This window comes from Ascidiella aspersa, chromosome 1 (assembly GCF_963924565.1).
Source record: "Ascidiella aspersa chromosome 1, kaAscAspe10.2, whole genome shotgun sequence".
NCBI classification, from domain to species: Eukaryota; Metazoa; Chordata; class Ascidiacea; order Phlebobranchia; family Ascidiidae; genus Ascidiella; species Ascidiella aspersa.
Genome location: NC_139447.1, coordinates 20,114,205 through 20,139,275, shown reverse-complemented (window position 1 = coordinate 20,139,275; position 25,071 = coordinate 20,114,205). Strand labels below are relative to the sequence as shown.

The 25,071-nt window shown below is 34.4% G+C and overlaps 1 protein-coding gene across 1 annotated transcript in view; it reads left to right on the top strand.

The window, feature by feature from the left end:
• Positions 1 to 25,071, top strand: part of LOC146168210 (uncharacterized) — a 59,236-nt gene that overhangs the window by 31,866 nt on the left and 2,299 nt on the right. The window contains exons 13-18 of the mRNA XM_083389184.1: positions 5,310 to 5,467; positions 6,405 to 6,740; positions 6,798 to 6,927; positions 12,746 to 12,855; positions 12,967 to 13,132; positions 16,210 to 16,330. Coding sequence (XP_083245310.1) covers positions 5,310 to 5,467; positions 6,405 to 6,740; positions 6,798 to 6,927; positions 12,746 to 12,855; positions 12,967 to 13,132; positions 16,210 to 16,330 — 1,021 coding nt within the window. The remainder of the gene's footprint in view (positions 1 to 5,309; positions 5,468 to 6,404; positions 6,741 to 6,797; positions 6,928 to 12,745; positions 12,856 to 12,966; positions 13,133 to 16,209; positions 16,331 to 25,071) is intronic.

Here is a 25,071-nt window from a genome sequence, read left to right as displayed (position 1 = left end):
AAAGAAATGTTCAGTGAACTGTTAAAGATCGTGCAATTTTAGTTTTAACACTATGGCCCATAATGCAAATGCTGAACGCATATTTTTGATGCAGCCACAATGGTGCAAAGAAAGAGACAGCCTATTAGTTGGATCAGTTTCGAGCATCTTGACGGTTGCATATAATTTCAATGATATTTCGTGTAAACAATTTCACGATCTCGTTAAATTGATCATTTTCTATTGGCAAAAGTTGGGATCCGCAAAGTATTCATGGCCTGAATCTGAAAAATAAATTTGATTTGTTGTTTTTGTGTATGTTTTTGCAACTTTTGCCTGCAACTACCAAGGAAATGTGAAACATCATCAAACTCAAACTCGGGGATCATGAAACCGAAATGCATTTTAGGGACGTATAATTAAACATAGCCGCATTTTTACGTGATTTCTGTGCAGATACAGCTGTGGAGTCAATGGCCCTAACAAATTGACAATATCATCTTGATAAATGCAAATGAGCGAATAGTTCGCGATTCTTGATTGTGTGCTAAATGCATCACACATCCTATAACCTGCTAAATTAATCGTTTTGTCAATTTAACCCAAACAATCAGATATTTTTTCAGGCGACCTATTTTTTTAGCAGGGGTTCTTAAACTTGGGTCCATAGACAGGGGCGCCCGCAGAAAATTTTCCAGGGGGGGCAATCAGGGGCGTAACCAGAAAATCAAAAAAGGGGTCCTGAATTTTCGACTTAGGGCATTCCCCTATTTTTCGTCTGACGTTATTGAATAATGACGTCATATAACAGTGACAGTATGACGTCATAGAATGGTGATTGCGAGACGTCATAAAAAAACTAATCAGAAACAGCCAAATACGTCCAGCAAAACACGTGCGTCGTCGACAATCCTGTCAGGCGCCAGCTGCGAAACCACAGTGTGCAATTGTTATATTCAGGCGAAAAAACAAACCAAGACCGTGAAATATGTGTGATTAATTGTGGTAGAATCTTACATAACCGACTATCAACTCGACCCGCTGGACCAATTTACGTGGCCCGCACAGACTCCGTCAAGTAGCCCATTCGTTGTAATACTTTTCAGTTTTCACTGTTTAAGAATATATTTGTAACGGAATAATTGGCATTTTTCAATTAATATTGCGTCACACTGACCGAACCTCTATTATTGCGTCATAGTGTGCATTGTAGTAATTAAACTGCCTTGTTCTGCTGGTAATGATTCAGCAGGGTTGCCAGTCAAAAAAATCCAAATGAAATTTGGCTTTTTTTGTTTTATATGAAATTTCATGAGTGTTATGTTAAGAAGAGATCAAACTAACACAAAAAGAGAAAAATTGAAAAAAAAATTTTACTAAAAGCGACAAAAAAGTATTAAGAAAGAAAAAAAAAAATTTAAGAAAAATTGCCACAGAAAGAGAAATTTAATGTACAAGCATTGCCATTTATTGCATTTTTTAACGAAAAACATAGGCTTGTTAGAGTTTGTAGTAGATTTGGCTTTTCAGCTTTTTTTATTTTTGCCGTCTGACAACCCTGTGATTCAGTTCAGTAACGTGATCTTACTTTATGGGTGCAGTGTTTTGAATATATATATTAATATTTCACAGTTTTTCAATAAAAAAATTGTTAAAAAAATGTATGACTTGTGTTGTCTGGCCCGCAGCACCATCATAACTATACATTATAGCCCGTTGCGATAAACAGTTGCACGCCCCTGTTTTAAATGGTATCAAATGGGACGAGTGCACTTGCAGTCTTAGGTAGGCTTGTTGATACCGATTTCAGTATTGTAACGCTAACGAAATCACTTTATTGAAGCAATCACGATAAGTTTTAAAACCGTGACGGTACAGCCCACAGTGGCAGCGCAGCAAGCTGTAAAAACGTAATTCTCATCTGCACAGCGCAACATTATGACGTCACAATGCACAATTCAACTTTAAGCATGCAATCACGTGAATGAACAACTAATCGTAAATTGTGATGACGAGCGCAAACACGTTGGAATTACGTTAGCGTAATGTCACTTTGCTTGTATAGGTCGAGCCTGAGTTTGGCTTTCCTTCTTTTGACCCACAAGTTAGGCCTATGTACGGCATAGTTTACTATTAACTCGAAGTTTTTAGCGAGAAAAAAAGTAAGAAGGTTTGACTTAGCGCTGTCAATTGTCGAATACACTCTTGCTAATCAGTCAACCTAAATAAATAACGAAATTCCAGCGGAGGGCAAGTGCCCCCCTAGTCCCCCCGTGGGGGCGCCCATGTCCATAGACCCCTTGGGGGTAGGGGAACTAGTTTTAGGGGTCTATGAAGCTCGAATTGCAGTATTAGTGTATATTTGAAAAGTCATCAGTTTTTCAAAGAAAAGTGTTGAATTAAAAATAAAACGTTTTTGTACTGAATTAATATTTAGACTCCATTGCGCTTTCACATTTTTTGGAGCGGAAATAGCATATTTTTGAAGTCTATTTGTCCCTTAAATTCCTTGCCTACACTGGTCCACGCAAAGCAAAAATATTTGTTAGGGGTCTGCAACAAAAAAAGTTCAATAACTCATGGATTATAGGCTCTTTGAAAGTAGGCCTATCGTAATTTAGTCAACTTGTGTAGGCTGCTTGTAGGTCTAGGCGTAAGGATTTTTCATAAAAAACGATATTTGTGGTAAGCACGTAAGTACATTCAGAAACATGTAGCCTATGCGCACCGAAATAATGAGGCAGGTTAAATTATTGAAAATCAATTTAGTAGGACAAACATTCGCAGACGGCGTGCCGGCATTTTTGGCGGGTTTTATATTGTCCGAGAATAGTTATCACGGAAATTTCGCCACACCGGCGAGTGTTAATTTTAATTTAATGCCAACCTTGAAGATTGATTAGTTTTTTGTAACCGTATGTGTAAGCAAACAACATAAGATATTAGCATTTAATTAATACGAACCATGTCCTGTTATTCCTAATGCAATTTCTTAAATGTTTGGGAAATTGTGTTAATATGTGTGCTGTGCTTTCTGGGTACCACCAAATCTTGCTAGGTGTGCCGTAAGTTTATTAGATTGTGCAGCTCCTCAGAACCACAGATGATTGGCTGCCCCAAAACAGAATTGATAATTTTTGCCCCAATCCGAAACTATTACAACTCTGTAGCAGATTACCTGCCAACAAAAAAATCTGACTCTGTAACCCTGCTTTGTGGTATTACATATCCTGTCCCATATTACATCTCCAATTCGATCTATCGCATGGGTACTGGGTACTGTGGGTAGTGTTAAAAAAGTTGTTGTTTTATAAAATGCATTTATAGAAAAAGGCTGTGGTGTCAGTTTACAGTTAACAAACCTGTAAAATATTATTGTCAAATTCAAAAAGAATGGCTAGCACAGTTTTTTGTCAATAAAATAAGTAACTCAGATTAAATATGAGCAACTCACCCCTGTTGACAGGTTTGTCAGCCCAGTTCTAGCTAAGATCATGAAAATTGCCATACATAAATGTTAATATAAAATTAGAAGAAGTGCAATCACCTTTTATTCTTATCAATTTCTTCATTAAAAAGAGTCAACTGAAGTTGTTGTGACATTTTTGGCGCTGGTCTAGAATTCTACCACATTTTTTTACAGTAACGAAACGACTTGTTAAAACTGAAATTGTAAGGAAGAAATAAATATAGGAGTAAAAATATATATTAATAATACTTGACCACCCAAAGGCTAACTTGCACCCTAACTCAAACAAATGTTCTGGTTAAACAAAATGCAACAATCCAACATAGGCCTACTGTGGGCTCTTTATCACTATTGCACATGACGTTGTTACATGTTAAACTGCTCGCCTCATGTTATAGCCCATGATAATGGAAGATAAATGTGGTAATAAGAATATACCCAAAGAGTAATGTTACGGATAGCGTAAGAACTTCGTAAGAGGCATAAATAATGCAAACATATTTTTGTAATGTCATAACAAATTTGCTTATGCCTAAACGTAAACGAAAAGGTTAATCTAATGCTTCCCCACAATCAGAGTAACACCCCACAGCCTATGTGAGAGCGGCATTAATGGAATGGCATGTTTAATTATGTGACTTATCTGCGTGACTCTAAAGATCTAATTCTTGGTCTCCATAAATTCCCATTAATTTTTGCATTTGATTAAAACAGTGTAAAAATGAAAAATGAACCTATAAAAAGCAGTTTTGTGTCTGAAATAGGTCACTAAAGGAAAAGCGCGAACGCCCTCTGACAATTTAATCACTAATCACGTGTTACCAACGGCAACATTGTGTGTTTTTTTTAAAAATGGAGCTACTAAACACACAACCTTGGCTAAACACGTCTCGCATATTTTACGTATTGTAAACCCGTGACATATGTCGATCCAAAATTACTTACAAACGTAAAAAAATTGTAGCACTAATTGTTCAAATTGCGCGAAATTCAAGCAAATACGTAATCCCGCGAGGTACCGTACTGCATTCAACGAAGAAAAAAATCCCGTAGAAAAGTAAATTTGTTTAGTGTTTAAACCGCTGCAATAAACGCGATATTTTGCAAACTCATTCCAAATGCTGCCTAGTTTGTACTCGGTTAGGGTTGCTGTGCGTTGTCTGTGTAAATTTCCTAATGCCCCATGAAAGAATGTTAAGGAAAACGCTGCAATAAACGCAATATTTTGCAAACTTAGGCTCCATTTACGTGGTTAAACAAACTGGTTCGTTAACTTGAATTATAACATGTGATGTTGTGATGTGCTTTTTACGTAATCCCGGTACCATACTTATTCGAACGTAAGAAAAATCTTGCTTGAAACTGGAAATTGGTTATGGTACTACCAAAACCGCTGCAAGGACTAAATTCCCAACGGCTGAGCACGTCAAACATCTTTTAATTTGAAAACATTAAAATTTATTTTTCATTAGGGCAATATACCTAATTTGATTTTTTATGTCAAGGCAGGTAATTGCGCTTAAAAAAAGGTTTTGCGTGGTTACGTTTAGAGGTTTACGATATGTCGCGCGCGCCCGTGGAGAAGCGAGCACACAACGGGGAGTCGCCGGTTTTTTTGTTAGTCGACGACGACGATGCTCTGCCGGCGACCGACCGGGCGAACATGCTGACGACTGACCCACAAACAATCCATTTTATATATATAAGTAAATACATAATAAAAAACACATTTCAAATTTTAATTTGGGAAAAAATATAGATAAAATGTTCGGATTTAAGTATGCACAACAAGCTTAAGTTACGGTTTGAGCACCTAGTTGGGACCACTGTTTTAAAGGGTGGATGTTTTTTGTCATTTCAGAACAACGGCACCCATATAATTTATGTTAATGTTTTAACCAACAACCAATCCGTTATTTCCTATAACCATGTTTCGGGTGTAACCTTCCAAGCAAAGTGGAGTTGTGTTTTTAAGACAAAGAACTTGAAATCATCGCTTTCTACTCATATCGAACGCAAGTAAGATGTCGAAAACCTGATTTTAGGCCCTAGTTTTTGCTTTACAATACGTTTTACCGTACAACATTTTGCATTGTTTGGCCTGCTAAATCCTAGCTAAAACCGGCATTACTATCATTTTGTAAATCAAGTTTGGGGCAACAGTACCCAAAAGAGAGGCAATATCTTTATCAAAAATTAACAATTATTTTAGAAAAATTCTTTTATAAGATGTTTGAGGAAACAAGTGTTGTTATGTTCTATAATGTAATTAAGGTGGTTTAATATTTAAAAAGGTTCTATACATTTGCGTGTTAGGTATTATACAACAAATAATTGTTTTTTATCACATTTTACATTTATTGCTAATAAATGACCAACTTTGACAAAAATTAAAAAGCCCCAACCTTCTAAGCTATGGCACAGGTTCTCAACCAATGGGTATTCCCACCAAATCAGCATCATCTTGATGAAGAAGTTCCGATACCTAAGAAGACAAAAATTAAAACGAACTTAAAATAAATATTTTGATAGTAAAATAAATAAATAAATTTTGCATAGTTTTTACCCAAAATTAATTTTGCATATTTTTTGCTTTCAAGATGCTTTGTTTACAAATTTTTTTCTGCAGACTTGATGTTCAAAAGTGATAAGGATTTAATATAAAATATTTATTTATAAATAAAAACTCTTTACAAGTATGTCTAAAACCTTTTTAACTTGAAGACCCACTTTTAACACAGCGTCCTTGTTTTTGGTAATATTTTTTTACCTTTGATGAAAATTTGCTTTAGAGCCCAAAAATGCAATTTAGGTTTTGAAATGGTTTGAAGCCAACTCCAAAATTTTGGAAGTAATATTGATATAATTTTTTTTTTTTTAGTGAGGTAAATTAAATGGTTATTTATGTTTATTTAGAGTTAAACTATTATTTAAACAAAAAATATTAATTTTTAAGTGGTACTGGATTTATCGACTTTCAGCTTGGTAAACCTAACAAGGAAGGATTGTATCCCAAGTCTGTCAGCGGAATTGTTAAAACCCATTATGGAAATACCATAGTGGGTGGGTCATTAGTAGATTCCTCCTTGTATGGTGGTAAAAAACCAGTTGGGGTAACAAATGAAGGTCGACCAGCAGTCAAAGAAGGCCCAAAAATCCCTGGTGATCCTTATATGTCTGTAACATTAGCAAATGGTTCAGTTGTTCATCCAGATATGTCTGAAGAAACCAAAAAAATATTGCTGCAATACAAGCAGCATCCTGGGAATGGTATTAATGTTAAAAATGAAATGTAAGTATGTATAAAGCTGCTAAAAATATTTTTAACCTAATTTAAATCTGTTTATAGTGCTAATGATTTTGAAGGATTAAATGGAACAGGGGCATATCCAATTAAAATACTTCCTTTTACTGATGACACTTTTTTACAACTTCAAAGAAAGACTATGTTTACCACCAAAGACATACTCTTTTTACGGGTAACTATAACTTAATGTATTTTATGAAATTGATGTTTCTATTCAATGTTCAAGTATGTGGGAAATGTTTTGGTTGGTTGTTGCATGTATTCGTATTAGCTATTTAGGAGCACTTTTTCAGCCAAGTTGCAGCCAGTCAATTCAGAGAAAACAGTTGTGAATTCTATACAGGTGTACATAATTCAAACTTAGCCGAGTAAAAGCTAGAAATTTAACTTAAAACTAACAAAAATTTGAAACTGAAAAGAATTAAAAAATTCCTAATTTTTTTTACTTGACAATAAAAAATGTCAAGTAGGCAGTGTTTCCTCTAATTTTTCACTATGTGTGAAGGTGCATAAAATTTTGCGCACAAGCCGAAACTAAGTGCGCAAAAATTCCAACAAAAAAAGTGCCCAAATTGGATACGAGGAAAACCTTTTTTTTTGTCTTCATTTTTTTTGGTCTGGCAATATCCGGGCTTTTTCACTAGTAATTAGTTTGGAACTCCCGTTTTTATATTTTTGGCTTGCTTTGTCCATCGGATGGATGTTTTCGTTGCAATGAAGAGATGGAGCAATATGCGAAGGAGAGCACGAGAGGCTTCGGAATAATCTTAGTTAATTTCTCCTGTGACATAAAAATTAGTCTCTTTATTTGCAGTATTGCGCTCGCTTGAGACGCGATTTCGCTCAGTAGTATGTGAAGTGGGCTTAGTCAAGCATAGCACCGTGTAACCGCCCAATGGTCAACATAAATTCAAGCTACTCCTTTAGGTGACTCAACGTGCAACATTTTTTGGGGTATATTATAATTTTGCATTGTAAACTGTTTTACCAAAACAATGAGCCTAAAAGTTTTATCTTCGGACAGACCTAACATTTAAAGCGTTAAAAAACAGAATAAAAAGACCTTTTTAGCAAATCAAAGCATATCGCAGATATTTCCAATAATTTTGTTTGAACAAGTTTAAAGCTATTACAACGCGAGGTTTTTCATATAAAGTAAATACTTCCCTATAACACAAAACATATAGTGCAAAACACAGATACCTTGAGCTGAACTATATCTCCAAATTAGGACAAAACAAGTTGTAAAACGAAAGATTCAAGCGTATCGCAAAAAATCAAGTTACTGAGAACCCTGGCCTGGTGTCTAACCTCTATGCACAACTTTGATCCCAGTCAACTGTACTACCTTGTTTAGACAAACTAAGCCCTAATCCGCCGTTAAAAGATGCAAATATGAGTTGAATGAGCCTATAGACACCGAGAACTAATCAAAATTATTAGCTCAAAAACTTGCCAATCACAAAATCACGAACCAAATTTCGCAGTTACTAAACTACCATCCGATCTGTCAGAAATTAGTGAAGTTCTCAGCAAAAAGGTGTACAACAATTAGAGCATCCAAAGGATGGAAAAGTCTCACTTTTAGACTTTATAGTCTTGGACAATGCACTAATTTGACTTAAAAATCCGCTTAAGACGATTAAATTTAATAATACTTGTCCACCCAAACGCCAACCGCAGCACCTTAACCCAAAATGTGTGACATAACGATCCTATATAACCTGGACGAGAATAATCTTATGCCCACCCAAGTTTGGGCTTTTTCCCAGCGTTCAAATAATTAAATCAGCGCACATTATTTGAGTTGGGGTGCTGATTAGCGTTTGGGTTCGAGTGGGTCAAGTATTATTCATTCTATTTCACTTTTTTTGTCTTTTGTGAATTTTCAGCGAATATTCTCAATTGATCTATGCCTTGAGTTTTGTTTGTGCATTGCCTCAAGGTCTAAAAGTCAGGCTCTCCTGCCCTTATTGTCGTAGACCGTTTTGATTTCTGACAGGTCAGATGAAACTACACATGCATGTAATTTCAAGGTAAAACATAAGACACCGAATATAGACAGAAATCACACCAGGCGTAACATGTAACCATAAAAACGACTGCACAAAACATAAAATATTTATATCAGTACTTACGACGCCCTAAGAATTTTCCGGCGCTCTATTTAGGGGGGGTGCCTCCCCTAGTTAAGAACCAATTTGGGAACTTTTTTGTCCGTACTTAACTCGAATAAGCCTAATTTGGGCACTTTTTTGGTCTTACGTAGCTCGGATAAAACTAATTTGGGCACTTTTTTGGTCATACGTAGGTCGAATAAAACAAGGGTTGGGCATTTGACCGGTCAAATAAAATCCGGTCAAATACTCGTCAAATATGTCAAATATTGGTCAAATACTATACACACTATCATAATGCAATTGAAGTTAAAAATAAACCTTTGATTTAAACTTTAAATAAATATATGAAAGTTTTGGCTCAAGTACAATGGTGTGTAAAATAGAAACCATTATTTTTTGACTATCAATAAGATTTTTTGCAAAACTATGCCCATTTTGCAGCAATACTATAGCAGTATTGTAGTAATTTTTACCTTTACTACAACCACCAAGTTAAGCCAACAAGTTTATTACCGAAATTTAACAACAAGTAAATGCATCAGAAACTTTATGAAAATGTACACCTTTGTTCACCTACGGTCAGCAACACAATTGAAGTTAACACAATATGGTAAATGTTCCATACTACATGTGATATTATATACACTTTTGCTTAGTGGTGCTACAAATCACGAAGGATCATTCATAAAGTTTTTTTTGTCAATTACAATAACAAAAAAAAAATCAAAGTGATATTGCTAGATGGAAGCAAAGCTTGACTATCAGTACTCGCGGGCCAAGGGCCTGCAGTTGGGCCACACTGTTTTAGGCATTTGGTGCTTCTAAATTTCTAAGTAGCCTCAGATTGTGTTATACCCCAACTAGTGTTTCCTTTTATGACAAACGGATTCATCATATAGGTGCATTTATTCTAAACAAAATAAATCTACTTTGCTATTACAAGCACTTTGTTATTACCACAGAACATGTGTTTGCATCAGGTAAACCCTACCATTTCATATTTGAATTGTTTAAGAAAAGTTACCATCAAGATTAATAAAAACTCAAATTTACAACATTTGAATCCAATATGAGTATTTGACCGGTTAAATAAAGTGCGGTCAATTGACCGGTCATTTGACAGGCTTGCCAACCCTAAATAAAACTAATTTGGGTACTTTTTGTTCTGTGATTAGCTTGAATAAAACTAATTTGGGCACTTTGTCCGTACGCAGCTCGGATAAAACTAATTTGGGCACTTTTTTGGTCATACGTAGCTCAAATAAAACAAGGGTTGGGCATTTGACCGGTCAACTAAAATCCGGTCAAATACTCGTCAAATATGTCAAATATTGGTCAAATACTATACACACTATCATAATGCAATTGAAGTTAAAAATAAACCTTTGATTTAAACTTTAAATAAATATATGAAAGTTTTGGCTCAAGTACAATGGTGTGTAAAATAGAAACCATTATTTTTTGACTATCAATAAGATTTTTTGCAAAACCATGCCCATTTTGCAGCAATACTATAGCAGTATTGTAGTAATTTTTACCTTTACTACAACCACCAAGTTAAGCCAACAAGTTTATTACCGAAATTTAACAACAAGTAAATGCATCAGAAACTTTATGAAAATGTACACCTTTGTTCACCTACGGTCAGCAACACAATTGAAGTTAACACAATATGGTAAATGTTCCATACTACATGTGATATTATATACACTTTTGCTTAGTGGTGCTACAAATCACGAAGGATCATTCATAAAGTTTTTTTTGTCAATTACAATAACAAAAAAAAAATCAAAGTGATATTGCTAGATGGAAGCAAAGCTTGACTATCAGTACTCGCGGGCCAAGGGCCTGCAGTTGGGCCACACTGTTTTAGGCATTTGGTGCTTCTAAATTTCTAAGTAGCCTCAGATTGTGTTATACCCCAACTAGTGTTTCCTTTTATGACAAACGGATTCATCATATAGGTGCATTTATTCTAAACAAAATAAATCTACTTTGCTATTACAAGCACTTTGTTATTACCACAGAACATGTGTTTGCATCAGGTAAACCCTACCATTTCATATTTGAATTGTTTAAGAAAAGTTACCATCAAGATTAATAAAAACTCAAATTTACAACATTTGAATCCAATATGAGTATTTGACCGGTTAAATAAAGTGCGGTCAATTGACCGGTCATTTGACAGGCTTGCCAACCCTAAATAAAACTAATTTGGGTACTTTTTGTTCTGTGATTAGCTTGAATAAAACTAATTTGGGCACTTTGTCCGTACGCAGCTCGGATAAAACTAATTTGGGCACTTTTTTGGTCATACGTAGCTCAAATAAAACAAGGGTTGGGCATTTGACCGGTCAACTAAAATCCGGTCAAATACTCGTCAAATAGGTCAAATACTATCATAATGCAATTGAAGTTAAAAATAAATCCTTTGATTTAAACTTTAAATAAATATATGAAAGTTTTGGCTCAAGTACAATGGTGTGTAAAATAGAAACAATTATTTTTTGACTATCAATAAGATTTTTTGCAAAACCATGCCCATCTTGCAGCAATACTATAGCAGTATTGTAGTAATTTTTACCATTACTACAACCACCAAGTTAAGCCAACAAGTTTATTACCGAAATTTAACAACAAGTAAATGCATCAGTAAAAAAATATTTTTACTCCTCATCACAAGTTTGTCACTCTGAATTTTTTCTAAATCAGCGTGGTCCTACATTTTTTCATCGCGGGCCAAAAACTATTTTTTTTTATCTAGCGGGCCAATGTTTTTAAATAGCGATTCTTAGGCTTATTACTTTATACATAGCCTATGCTTATGGCATATATACAAACTTTATGAAATGTACACCTTTGTTCAGCTACGGTCAGCAACACAATTGAACGCAATTTTGTTAACGCAATATGGTAAATGTTCCATATTACATGTGATTCGCAGCTCGAATAAAACTAATTTGGGAACTTTTTGTTCGGTACGCAGTTCGGATAAAACAAATTTGGGCACTTTTTCGAAACTTTCTTAAAGTAAAAATGGGGTACCTAAAGTATTATATGTAATAATCTTTGCAAAATAGTGATTATGCTAAAAGTGCAATAAAAAATACTTTTTTAACTATGAAAGATTTAGGAACTTCTTATATCTTAATGCATTTAACCTTCTTCTTATTGTAATTAGAACAAGAAATTTGTTGGTTAATTTTATTACACCCCGCTGAGACATTTTGGGGTTTGTCTGTGAATCATATTGTAGTATTTGATAATGAAAAATTGACAACAATATTATTTAAAAGTTTAGCATTTGAAGGAGCAAAAGCAACTCAGTCAAGTTTATTATGTAACATTACGCTTGTAATGTTTGTTTTTCATAAATACATTTTTGGTATAAATCCAGACAGTTTTGTCAAATACTGAAATAATCTATTTAGCAATCTACATTTGGCCATATTTAATTTGATTCTAATTGACCCTGGTTTATGTATCAAATGCCAAAATTCACAGGTCATGTTTACAAGTTTTTGAAAACTAAAGGAGGGGTTGCGACTACAAAAGAGTTGCAACATTAGGCTTAAGGGATTGGTTGTTTAAAATTAAGAATCTGTTCAACCACATGAAGAAACGTTCCCAAAAAGAAAATCAGGGAATAAGAGGCGGTTCTCTTAATGGAGTTACCAGTGTAATTAATAGTAATAATTTGATCTATAAAGTTAAAAAGATGAGTATCACAAAATAAAAATGTATAGAAATTTTAATTTCAATATATGTGCATATTTTCAGCTAAATCAATAGTAAGAAATACCTCACATTTTCATATGGTAAAAAATTTATAGGAAACCCTGGTAAGTCTATAATGCTTTGGTGCTTCAGGTTGCCTTGTTGACAACTGACATAAGACTGGCAATAGTTGCTCAAAGATGCTGGGGAACTCCTGAACCCAATCCTCTCAGTCAACCTTCAGTGCAGCTCATTGTTAATGGGTAATTTTATTGTTTCGCGATTGGCATTCTTTTTTACAAACTTAGCTGGCTAGAAGAATGAGTTAATTTTGTAAATATTGTCATTATTTTATCGTGTTTATGTTTTTGAAGGTGTTCTGTCCCACAGATATTGCAAAACTCTGTTAAGATCTTCAGAAATGGCGTGGTTAGGACTGCAGATTTTCAAACTCAAGTTTTCAAGTTTAATGATGCCAACTCAACTTACATTCATTGCAAGGTTGACATATGTGATTTGACTAAAGAGAACTGCAAACCGGTACAAAAGATTTAAATTTTCAATTTGCTATGTTTTGCCTCAAATGCTATATATCTGTATCTCCTTATTGTACGTCTTTAAAAAAATCTTATCAGGATGTACCTCTGATATTTAGAATATTGTATTTGATAATATACTTTTTATCTATTTTAAATGACTTCAAGCGAAGTTACAAATATTCCTACTTTCAGTAGATATCTGCTGTTCTACGAGATACTGTATGGCTTGATGCAGTTTAGGCTGGCAAAAAGTGTCATTTGTTGTAAATTTTAGTTTTAAGCACTTTTTGGAGGTAACAAATTAGAAAAAACAATATATTTATACATAATGTATATAAAATATACCATAAATAACAAAATGTGGAACCTCTCTCCTGGGGTATTTACTCGAAGGGTGAGGTCAAATTGTCCAAAACTGTAGGTAATTTCAACAATATATTAAACATGCAATGATATTAAGGAGAAGTCTGAAATTTTTTACATATGTTAGGGAAGCCTTTATTAAAGCAGGGGCCTTTTCCTAGTACCAAACTCAAAGGTCTGTACAGGCCAGTAAAATTAGATGTGTCGACTGTACGCATCTACTAAATAACAACTGTAAAGAGGTCTAACTATATCTTACGCTCAATGCAGTAGCAAGATTTGTGTAAAAAAATTTGCTTTTACGTAGTTAACATAGCCAATGAAGTATGAGGAATGGCCTCCTGCCTGTTACGTCACGCTTGCGCCGTGACGCACATGATATTGGTCACATACAGGTCAGCAAACAAAACACGACTGTATTAATTTTTCTTTAGAGAAATGTCCGCCATATTTGCCACTTGATTCTGTGGCAACTCTGCTTTTATGTGCTTTTAAATCGATGCGCAACTGCTCTTCAGTATTTTTTGAAGCCGAACGCAATTTTTCAAATGCTAAGAGAAGTTAATTACTGTATTCTTTTAACGAGCCTATTTTGTCATTTAAGCGTTCTATTTCTGTAACGTAATTTTGCGAGCGGTCTTTTCTTCCCAGCAAAGTGTCAGTCGCTTCAATTTTAACAGCACTAAGTTTGTTTAATGATGATAATGCAATAGTTAATTTCTCCATCAGCGCCTTTACCATTTCAAACAAGATATTAAAATTTCAAAATTCAATTCGCAAATCTGCAAATGGTACGCCTGCAAAAAATCAAAAAATCTCACATGCAAAACTCTGTCACAAATAAACTGTCACAAAATTATTCTTTCCTTTTACAAAATTATTTTCAAATACTGGAAAAACAACAAATTTTGCAACAATGCAAAATAAACACTGGGGCACCATTAATGTTACGACTTATGTCCTATATTAGTTAATTTTAATAAGAAGCTTAATTAGCAAAGTCTGCCTATTTAAAAGTGGACATAAAACCGCTGTGAGTCTTATTGTTTTTCGTAACTAATCTGCTCAATGCTCTTTAATAAAACACAAGCAACTCAATTCTACTTAAAAAATTTATATTACATGCATAAACATTATTTTTATTTTGTATATTAAACTTACACACAACATGAGTAATAAAATTAGTATACTTAAACTTAACCGATGATACTTCGACAACAAGCAACTGACGTAACAGTGCCCAGTTTGTAAAATATGCCCCGGCCAAAGAATGAGCCAGAAAACCAAAGAAATTGATGCAAAAAAAATTATTCAACAAAAAAAAAATTAAAAAATTTTTAATTTTTAAAATTTTTTTTAAAAGATCCATTTCTCCTTAAAAAATTGTTTTTTCTACACATACTTAATCACATATATTTTTGAAATGCAGAATATGTAGAAACATTATGCACTACAGTTGGCAGAAATTAATTTTGTTGTGTCATTCTTAAAAAAGTTACGGAATTGCGAAGCATGTTGTTTCAGTCGCCATTCTTGTTAAATAAACAGGTATATGACATTCACATGGGCCTTAAGAGGATGTACTAGGGAGCTAGGCCGTGCTGTTCCATATAAGGTTTAAACTACAATTTTGGCTATTTTAATTACGTAAACGCAAAAAAATTTAGCGCTTCGCGCAAACTTTACCCTTGTTTTGCTATGATTCTGTCTCTGTTTTAAGCAAATCTATTCGGCCCATAGCCACTAATCATACTATGGCACGTTGTACTTGACTGTGTGACTCTAAACAGGGTAAACAATTCCTATTAACTTTGATTATAAACATCATTATTTCAAGCAATATATATTAAAAAATTTCCTCTATTTAACCAAAGAACTGTTTCGCGTTTTTAATATGGTTTTGCGCTGCATGTTTGCTCACGAGTTCGCCCGAACACAGCTTATCTATGTAACATTGTTGGGAGTAAAAAAAGCAGACATGTGCTACCCAGGCCCCAGTTTGTACTTTAGTATGTTCCTTATGTATATATTTGTTTAAGTCACAAAAAATTTTGGGCTTTCGGCGCAACATCTTGTAAACTGATTTACTTGTTAACAGCCATGTTTATCACTTTAACATGGCAAAGTTTGTACATTCCTTGGAAAAACACATCATTTAACTTTAGGGTCGCGACCAAAAAACCGAAGAATTTAGGCCAAAAATGCTCGTCACCGGAAGGCTGGCAAGATTCTGCCGGGCCGAATGCCATAACCCCCAAAAAATATACAACAATCGCACACTCATCTAATTTATAATACATTAACCGATATTTTTCAAGAGCTAATCGTAGTTTTTGTACATAAATTAACAAATTTTATTTCCAATAGTGAAATGAACTATTTTCTTTTTTGCCCTAAATTTATTAGCACATCTTATTTTTTGTGGTTGCCCCCCAAATGATTTTCCATAGTCCAAAGTGATGTGCTTGTATGATTTTGTCGTGTGTTTTCAGGTCACTTTTTTTCTAAGATGGCAAACATGCCTCAAGCATACCACCATATAAAAATAATGTTTATAAAACGGTAAATTTCCCTCTTAAACTTACTCAACTCGAACGCAAAATAGAAGAGTTGAAAACTTTGTTACAGCATGGTTAATAGGCTTCCATAAAAGTTTTTCAGGTATTTATTATTCAGGTGGTATTCATTTGTTGTGAATTCATTTTGTGCCATTAGATTTGTGATCAAGGACTACAACGAAAACGCAGAAGTGTTGATCATTTTCAACCAAGTGGTAGAATGAACAGGACTGTTCATTTTGGACCTTACTTTGTGGAGCAAGATCACCACAACACAAGTCAGTTCATATTGCTATATCAAAAAAAGTGTAGCAATAAAATATTAATTTACTACTGAAGACTTTCTAAGTGTAACAATATGGACCTTTCTTATTATATGGGCCGAAAATTTATTTTCGGGACATATCTTGTTTTTGCTCGAATTCTTTTATGGTTTTTTTGGTTTGTTTCAGACCGTTTTTTTTCCAGAGTTTTACAGGAAAACTATAATTTGGAGAGACTTCAAATGTCCATACAAGATGGAAGCGTATATGTAGATGAGCCTTTAAGGTTTAGAAGTCTATTTACCTGGGGGCCTTCAGCTAGGGGTAGAAATTGGAAACAAAATATGACGTCATCGTAAAATTGTTTTTAGCTCTGTACTCCTACCTAGCGGTGGAAATATTTCCTGAAAAAAGGATCTGGTTAAAACGACACCGGTTATACCGACTGTCTCGCGTTAATACGCGACAAAGGAGAACTGTTTGAGCAGTGAAACAAATTCCTTCAAGGGAGTACATTCTGCTTTGAAACGCCAAACACAAGTATGTCAATACTTACAGCCAAAACCTAAACATCTTCCCTGCCATCGGCTGTTATCTGCAATTACGAAAAATTAATTACAGAAAAATTGAAAAACTTTTCGCTTGCAATGGTAGAATATAATGGGCAATTATAAAACAAATTCAGTCTTTAAATATATTGCCACAAATGTTTTGTGGTCTTGAAAATTTTGTTAAGCACCAACAGGTTTAACGACGAACCTGGTTTTTCAGCCCCTGTAATAAACAAGTCCTAACAAAACAGAACTTATTTAACGGGTTAAGCCTGTGTTCTTGGTTTTAAAAAACTAAATAAGTTTGCCGCAATCTTACAAGTGGAACATACTAAATGTTTTATAAATGTACAGAGCGAAATATTTTCATTTTTACCTAAAACATACAGTTCAAAAGTTATGTCAAAAGTCTAATATTAGATAATAACAATATATGTTTCGATCATTCCACAAATACTACGCAATATTTGAACCCCTTTCACATCAAAGCCAGAAGTTAAGTGGGTAAGTTTTCGGCCCATATCTGTTTTTGCTTGCAGAAACAAGTCAAGGAAAAAAATATATAATATATAATATTAAATATACAATACAAAATATAAAATATCAAAAATTTAATAAAAACACCAAGCCCTGAAAATATACCCCCTGACAAAATATACAACAACCTCCCCCCGTCTAGTTTTATTTATTTTGATTGCTTCGGGTACCCAACATAATAACATTTATTTGATTGCCATAAACTAAATCTGCTTTAGAATAGGTAGAACAAAATACTATTATTTACCTGTTCACTTAATTATTTACATTTGACACAGTCTCTATTGGGCTCTTATTTTTCTCACAGCAAAAAAGAGGCTTAACACTTGTTAATGAAAAATATTTAATGTGTTTACAATTTGAGCAATTATGTGGATATCCTACGCCATGTGGTAATTTCAAATCTCTGTCAGTAAAAGAGCAGCATCGGTATTATATTTTCAAAATATGGTTAAATTGTGCTTCATACTCAACTGCTCTATCTACATACTCAACTGCTCCTTATCACCTATTGCCAGAATTTTATATTTTGTTAGAAATATGAAAATGAATATGATTTATATATGATATTACATAATAAAAAATTATCACAACCACTTTAATTACCGCGGTGCATAAAATCTTGAGTTGACCAAAAATGATTTTTTGTAATGTGGGCTCTTCACTAATTTTTAGGCCCACATGCATTCTCATAGTTTTGCTTTGCTCAGGCAAGATGTTGTAGAGCAACAGTGAGCCACTCCAGTTAATACAATTATTTTACAGACCCATACTTTAAGTCTAAATTATTATTATGACAGGAGAGAAATGTCCTTGTAAAGTTTATGATGTTGTCTGGTCCAAGTTTCACTTTGTGGGAATGACTTTACAAGTAGTTATAGATAATTTTTTTATAAGATCGTTTAAAGTTTTCGGGAAAAACGGAATTGTTTTGATTTTTCTGGTTTGTATTTGGCCAGGGATCTATAAAGTTGTTTTCACCAGTAAAAATGCCTACTTTAGAAAGAAGTGGAACAGGCATTGAAGTGTCCTGAGGTATAGCATTCCTTACTGAATCTAAGGGTCAAAATGCACCAACCCGGGTCAAAGCCTGATCAGATCAAATATTGCTGAGTAAGCGATCAAACTAGGATCATTTTTATTTTGGTATATAGCAAGCCTAATCCCCAATCAAACCATGATCAAACTTGCGTATTTGACCCGAAAGTTACACCTGTCATGCAGGTTTAAATCAAGGATCAAATGACTAAACGTTGACAAATTATGTACTTTTTAACAAAGCTGATTATTTTCTTATAAAATAAAAACCTAAAAGCTCACTGAAAATCTGTATTGCTAAAATATTACGTAAACTAAAATTTTTAATGTAGTCCATACCTTGATCTATGGATAAAATGGTTATTGATGTTCCAGCACTAGACGCTGTAAATCATTCGCTTAATTTCCTTAATTGTATATACGAGTGGCAAGTTTAGATAAAGGCCTGTCGCTGCGGGGACACATTTATAGTACTTGCTTTAAATAGCCTTGTAGTAGAGTGCCAGTGCTTTTTTGGGCGACCAATAACTTCACTTCTCGTGATAATCGCCTAATAATTATGTGTTAATCAAGTGTTATTAGGCGAGCACCTAATATGTAATGCCAGGTGCAGAGTTCGCCATTTCCTTAAAAACGTGTTGGCCTTGGACAGAATGCCCTACAGGGTTACTTAAGGTCAACGTTAGGCCAATATTCAGCGAGGTTTTGTACAGCGTAATTGTCAAGAATCGGTTATAGCAATAGTAATGTTGTATTCTTTGCAGTACAGTATTTGACTGCATAACACAGAGTTCCCAACCTCAAGGGGGTCGCAAGGAGTTGTCTCGGGGGACGCCGTGTAATATTTGAAAAAAGAAACTTCAAAAAAAAGCAACCGCCAGTCTAACATGTGTGTTTATGTGGCTTTGCTTCAGTCATCCAGTCATGTTTGTCACCATTACACTTTTCAATTAATGAATCAAGCGTAGCTTCGGTCAACAATGTCTGATGAAAAAAGTAGAACTGAATCGCAACAATGTTTTAAAAAACAGGACCGAATTGCTGAAGAGTTCATAGTATAGTAGTGCATTGTACTCACTATATTGGCAAAATATTAAGTTTTGGCAACAACTTGAACATGTATTACAGTTTACACAAGAATGTTAAACATTTGGGAGATTATTTTTTATTACAATATACACATGTAAGCAAACTGTTTTGCGATTTATTGCTGTGACTGCCCTGTAGGATATAATAAGATTATTCCCCTCCCAAAACAAAACCGAGGTTAAATAATTTTATAAAAATATACTAGGATTTGCTATTCTGGATTCGTTATACTAGATTTGAAACCTTAAGTTCTAGAATCCCCTGGGATTCTACTTTAAACATCCATCCACAAGATGCATTAATTTTAACACAACAAATAGTATAAGGATGTGTTTTGTTGAAGTTGCTTTTTAATATAAAATATCTTTTATACCTTCAACTTTATGCAGGTGAATTATATTCAGCAAGTGGCGGGCCTCCACCTGTTTAAAAATGCTCTTTTCAAACGTAGGCTGTTTCTTTTTAGCCCTTGTTTTGAAGTTCTTGCAGAGAATGGGGAGCTGCCTTATATTCTGTGGGTCATTTGTCGATTTAGCATTAAAGCTCTGACAAACTTTTTCCAAGCCTTATTTTTGCAGCAGATGTTACACAGTCTGTTTTATTGCATTTTATAAAACTTTTGTAATTGTCCATTAGTTGGACAAGTAATTTTTAAAAGTCAGTAAAGTTGGTTGATCGGGCATATTTGCTTCAACATTTCCTACCTGACAAGGTGTAAGAACAAAATTTAAACCGGGAAAGTTCCAAAATCTCCATTCTATAATTTATTTTGATCAGATTAAACGCGGCTCAAGTGATCTTAGTTTGGTGCATACCAAGTGCCTCAAACGATCAAACTAGAATCAGTTAATCTTACTTTGATGTGATTCATATTGATGCATTCGTCCCTAAGCGTTTTTACTTTTCAAAAACCTTGTTTTACATTGAAAAGGAAAAAAGACAGTCCTGGATTTTCTCTTTTGGATCTCTAGATAGTATGGTCAAACAGGTTGAAGCCTTTTTCCACAAACTAAAATTCAAATATCTCGCTAATAAGTTCACAGGCCACCTAGAAGAGCTTAAAGTTAGCCAACAATAAAAAATTCGAAACAAAAATTGTATATTTAATTAATTTGTTTAATAGTACAGTAAAAAAAATGTTGATAAGTTGATAACTTGAAGCTATGACAATTAGGCAAGCCTATTATCAACTAGAACATGCCATAATTTGTTATGGATTTTTTTGGTGGGTAATTTACAGGACCTAAAATGCAAGTGATCTTACCAAATCGATATTTAACAAACTTCTTAGCCCCTGTAAAAAAACTCACAAATAGTGTTCATCAGTCCCGCCATAAACCTTTCCCACCAGCTAAATATATTTTTCACACAAATTTTTTTACGATTCAATACAGACTACTATCATAATATGTGCAACCTGAGGCAAGAATAGGATTAGCCTTTAATGAAAATTTGCTCTCGCCAAAAATGTTGGCACATCATCTGCGAATTTTCATGCTACCAAACAAATAGTTTTACCACATGCATTATGCTTGTTTAATTGTTTTGTTGTCCGCAAGCATGTATTGTTAGCGGTTTATGCAATAATTGGCCTTTAGTCTGTGGTGCTTAGCATAGTTTGATACAAGTTTAGACCATTTGATCTGATACAACAACCCATTGGGTGTCATGCACTCGAAAAATACTAACCCTGAAGAGAGTACCTTTATGTCTAACTTAAAAAAAAGAACAACAGCACTAATTTTTAAATTTTTTCAGTCTATGGCTTTAGTAACTACCATAGCTGTAAAATTCATTTATCTGTATTAACTAATAAATACCCAAAATTTGACTTTAGTTTGCCAGCACTTTTAAGGTGACTTTGGTGGATGAGTAATGCATTTGGCTATCGGTCTAATTTTGCATACACATTTATCGCTTGGGGCCTGACTTAGGTACACATAATTGGCCCATCTGTATTGAAAGTTGCACACTCCTGATTTAGTACAGGGAAGGCGAACCACTGACCCGCATGGCGCGAAGTGACCAATAACAGATGTTTAATGACATTCTTGTCTCTCTAGAAATACCTAAATGTAATCACCCCCCTATGATTATTAGGGTGTTTACACCTATAAAACAACCATAAAAAATAAAAACTAACAAGATATATTCTGGAAATGATTTTTTGGACATAAAAAATATCAAAAAAAACAACACCTCTTCTGAAAATAAAAATAAATTACAGGGGTTTAATAAAATATAGGGGGAGCAGCAAAAAATTAAAATAAACCTAATTTTTTTTGTATAGTAGGCATAAATTGAAATTTGAAATCAAGGTGGCTTACATTTATTTTCCTGAGGTGTAAGGTATTATCCCCCTTCATGGTAAGGTGAGGGTTATTTTCAGCCAACACCTGTTTTTATGGCAGAAACAAGTAAAAGAAAAGTAAAATATGCAATATCCTGAACAGGCAATCCTAGTATTAAACATATTTAACAATAACACCGATTTGTAAGGACCCACTGGCATATCACCCCTTATATAACCACTGACAAAAACATGACAAAACTACCCCCTAGAAAAGTCTCCATGACAACATATAGAAAGTAAACATTATAGATATTTTCATTACGTTGAGATTGTTTAGTACTATTAGCTGTTTCATTGAAAAATAAAACAAGGTAACATCATAAATTGGTTGTTTGTAAAGTAGGGCTATTTTTTTCATTGTTTTTTTAGTTTGAAGCTATGTAGATTGGTGGTTTAGGAGTTTTGCCAGGTGTTAGGGTGTTTACGTCACTACAAAGAAATATTTAAATATTAAAAACATGGTATAATGTGAGACTATAATTTAGGGTAAACATCAGGGGTTGGAAGTGTATATTTTTCTGTGGAAAGTTTAATTAATTTTGCAATGTATTTGTAGTTTGGGTGAATTAGGTGTTTTTTTGAGTTAGATAAGCATGTTGAGGGGGTGGGGCATTTTTTTGAGAACTATAAACAATCAAATAAACATAAAATACATTGATACGAATTAAAAATTAATTTATTGCAATATGGAATGCTTATTTGACGATTGAAGATGTTTATTAGCGAGGGCAAAAAACAGAAGATGGGATAAAACCACCCGATCCGTTAGAAATCAGTGCATTTCTAAGCAAAAAGGTCTACGACAATCAGGGCATCCAATGGCAGAAATAATGTGCGTTATTTTAATATTTCTTTAAATGCTGGGGAAAAAAGCCCAAACTCGGATGGGCATAAGATGGTTTCTCGTCCATTGTATTTAAGATTATTACGTCACAAATTGAGGTATTGGGGCCTGAAGCGTTATAATTATTAAATTATCGCACATTATTTGGGTTAGGGCGCTGGTTAGCGTTTGGGTTTGGTTGGGTCAAGTATTGTTTAACTTAATCTTCTTATGCACATTTGTTAATGCAAATTAGTGCATTGTCCAAGACCTAAAAGTCGGACTTTTTGATCCTTTGGATGCACTGATTGTCGTAGACCTTTTTGCTTAGAACTGCACTGATTTCTGACGGATGGGGTGGATAAAACACAGGCCAGAAACTCTAGGTGAAAAAATGCCAAAGCATCACATGATTGCAATTTCCAATATAATTTTTGGGTTGATTTATAACGGTTAGCTTGCTATATGTGTTGTAGTATTAAGTTACAGATTAATGTTTTGTGCAAGACTTTATCTAGCATATTGAACCACTCCTACGTTTCTACGTTTAGTTGCAATTTTTTTCATTTATAGCAATGTTTTGTTGATTAATTACGTCATAACTTGAGTAATCCATATGATTTAACAGTATATTTTTACGCTTATTATTTAATATGTGACTAATCTCAATTTTCTATATGCATTTTTATTTTTGTAGTCCATACGTAATATGGATGACGTCATTACGTCCTTTTAGACATTATGTATTTCAAGGGACTTATTTGGCGGTGTTTTCGGCACTTATCCCGTAATGAAAATCGAAAACTTATGTTACAACTTGCAATTAACTTTTATTGGACGAATGGAGGTAGTTTATGTGCCTTTGGAAAAATAACAGCGGCTCTCTGTCCTGTGATCGGTACATGCGAGCAACTGTGTAGTTCCAGACGCTTTATTGCTGCAGTGTCGCGGTCTTTCTGTGCTTGTTGCGTCGCGCAGCAAGCAACGGGGTTGGAAAGACTGAACAAAATATTTGTGCATGGTCTTTACAAAAAAAACTTAACAGAAAATTTATACCTCGGCTAAATTTAAATACCCTTTTGTATCTGTATAGGTGAAGGAAGGTAATTTTCGACCCCAGAAATAGCGGTATGATATTCGCATGGGCATATCAAGGAGGTACCAGGCCATGCTTTTCCACCAAAGGCCTAAACTATATTTATGTCTACGCGAACTATAAGCCAGTTTAGCTAAATGATACGTAAGCCGTAATCGTTGGTCGAACCTTACTGCAGGCAAGTTGTTTTTGTAGCCTGTCCTGCTTACATTATCGACAGATTCGGTGAGTCTGTAATGGCTTTCGGTGTACTAATGATACGTAAGCCGTAATTGTTGGTCAAAAAGCAGCCTCAGAAGAGCTAGATCACAGTTGTTAACACATGTGTGTGCATGTTTCATTGAACAATGGTATGGTACTGTAGAATACAAGCATTGGCGTATGGTTGATTCTCGACTTGCTCGTCTCTGAGCCTGTGTAGCTCATTTGATAGAGCGACGGTCCCAGCATGATCGGAGGTCGTGAGTTCGAACCTCACTGCAGTCTAGTTGTTTTTCTAGCCTGTCCTGCTTGCATCATTGGTCGACAGATTCGATGAGTCTGCAATGGCTTAAGTTGTACCAGTTTAGCTATGTTTGTGTTTCTGTGCAATTTATTCATCCTTAAGGTCCAATATATGCTATGACAAATTGTGCTGTGTTACTCATGACCTCACAAAACATTTTCTATTTAATTGGATTGGACTATAAATGTCAATATTTCGAGGACTCTATAAATAGTATATATAATATACGAATCTCTGTTATGAGCCTAATGCGTCATGCCGTCATGTAGTTCTTTTACCTTGAAACTTTCTGATAATTTAACCAAATAAATGCTATTCGTGCTTTGTGCATTTAAACTGGTTTTGGGTTGCATGTTTGCACACGATTTCCCTCAAAACAGCTTATTCTATGCAAACAGTGTCAAAGAAAGAACAGCATCCATGTGCAGTGCACCCCATGTTGAACTTTCGCCATCCCGTTGATGTATTTCTTAATATCAAAAATATTTCTTCTGGTCTTCGGCGCATCTATTATAATTATATTCCTTGTTGAATGAAACGTTCAACATGGTAAAATGACAACCAGTTAAAATACAGTCCATTTCTCGTTCCATTTAAACGTCATTAAGCGCCGTAGTTAACAGCTTATAATCTCCGCCAGCCACGTCGTTATACGTTTTGCGATTCCGCGAATGGCGTGGCCCAAGGGCAAATCGCGCTTTACAACAGATTATTAGTATTATTTATAAGTGTAATATGTATTATTTATGAAGGTTAAAAATATT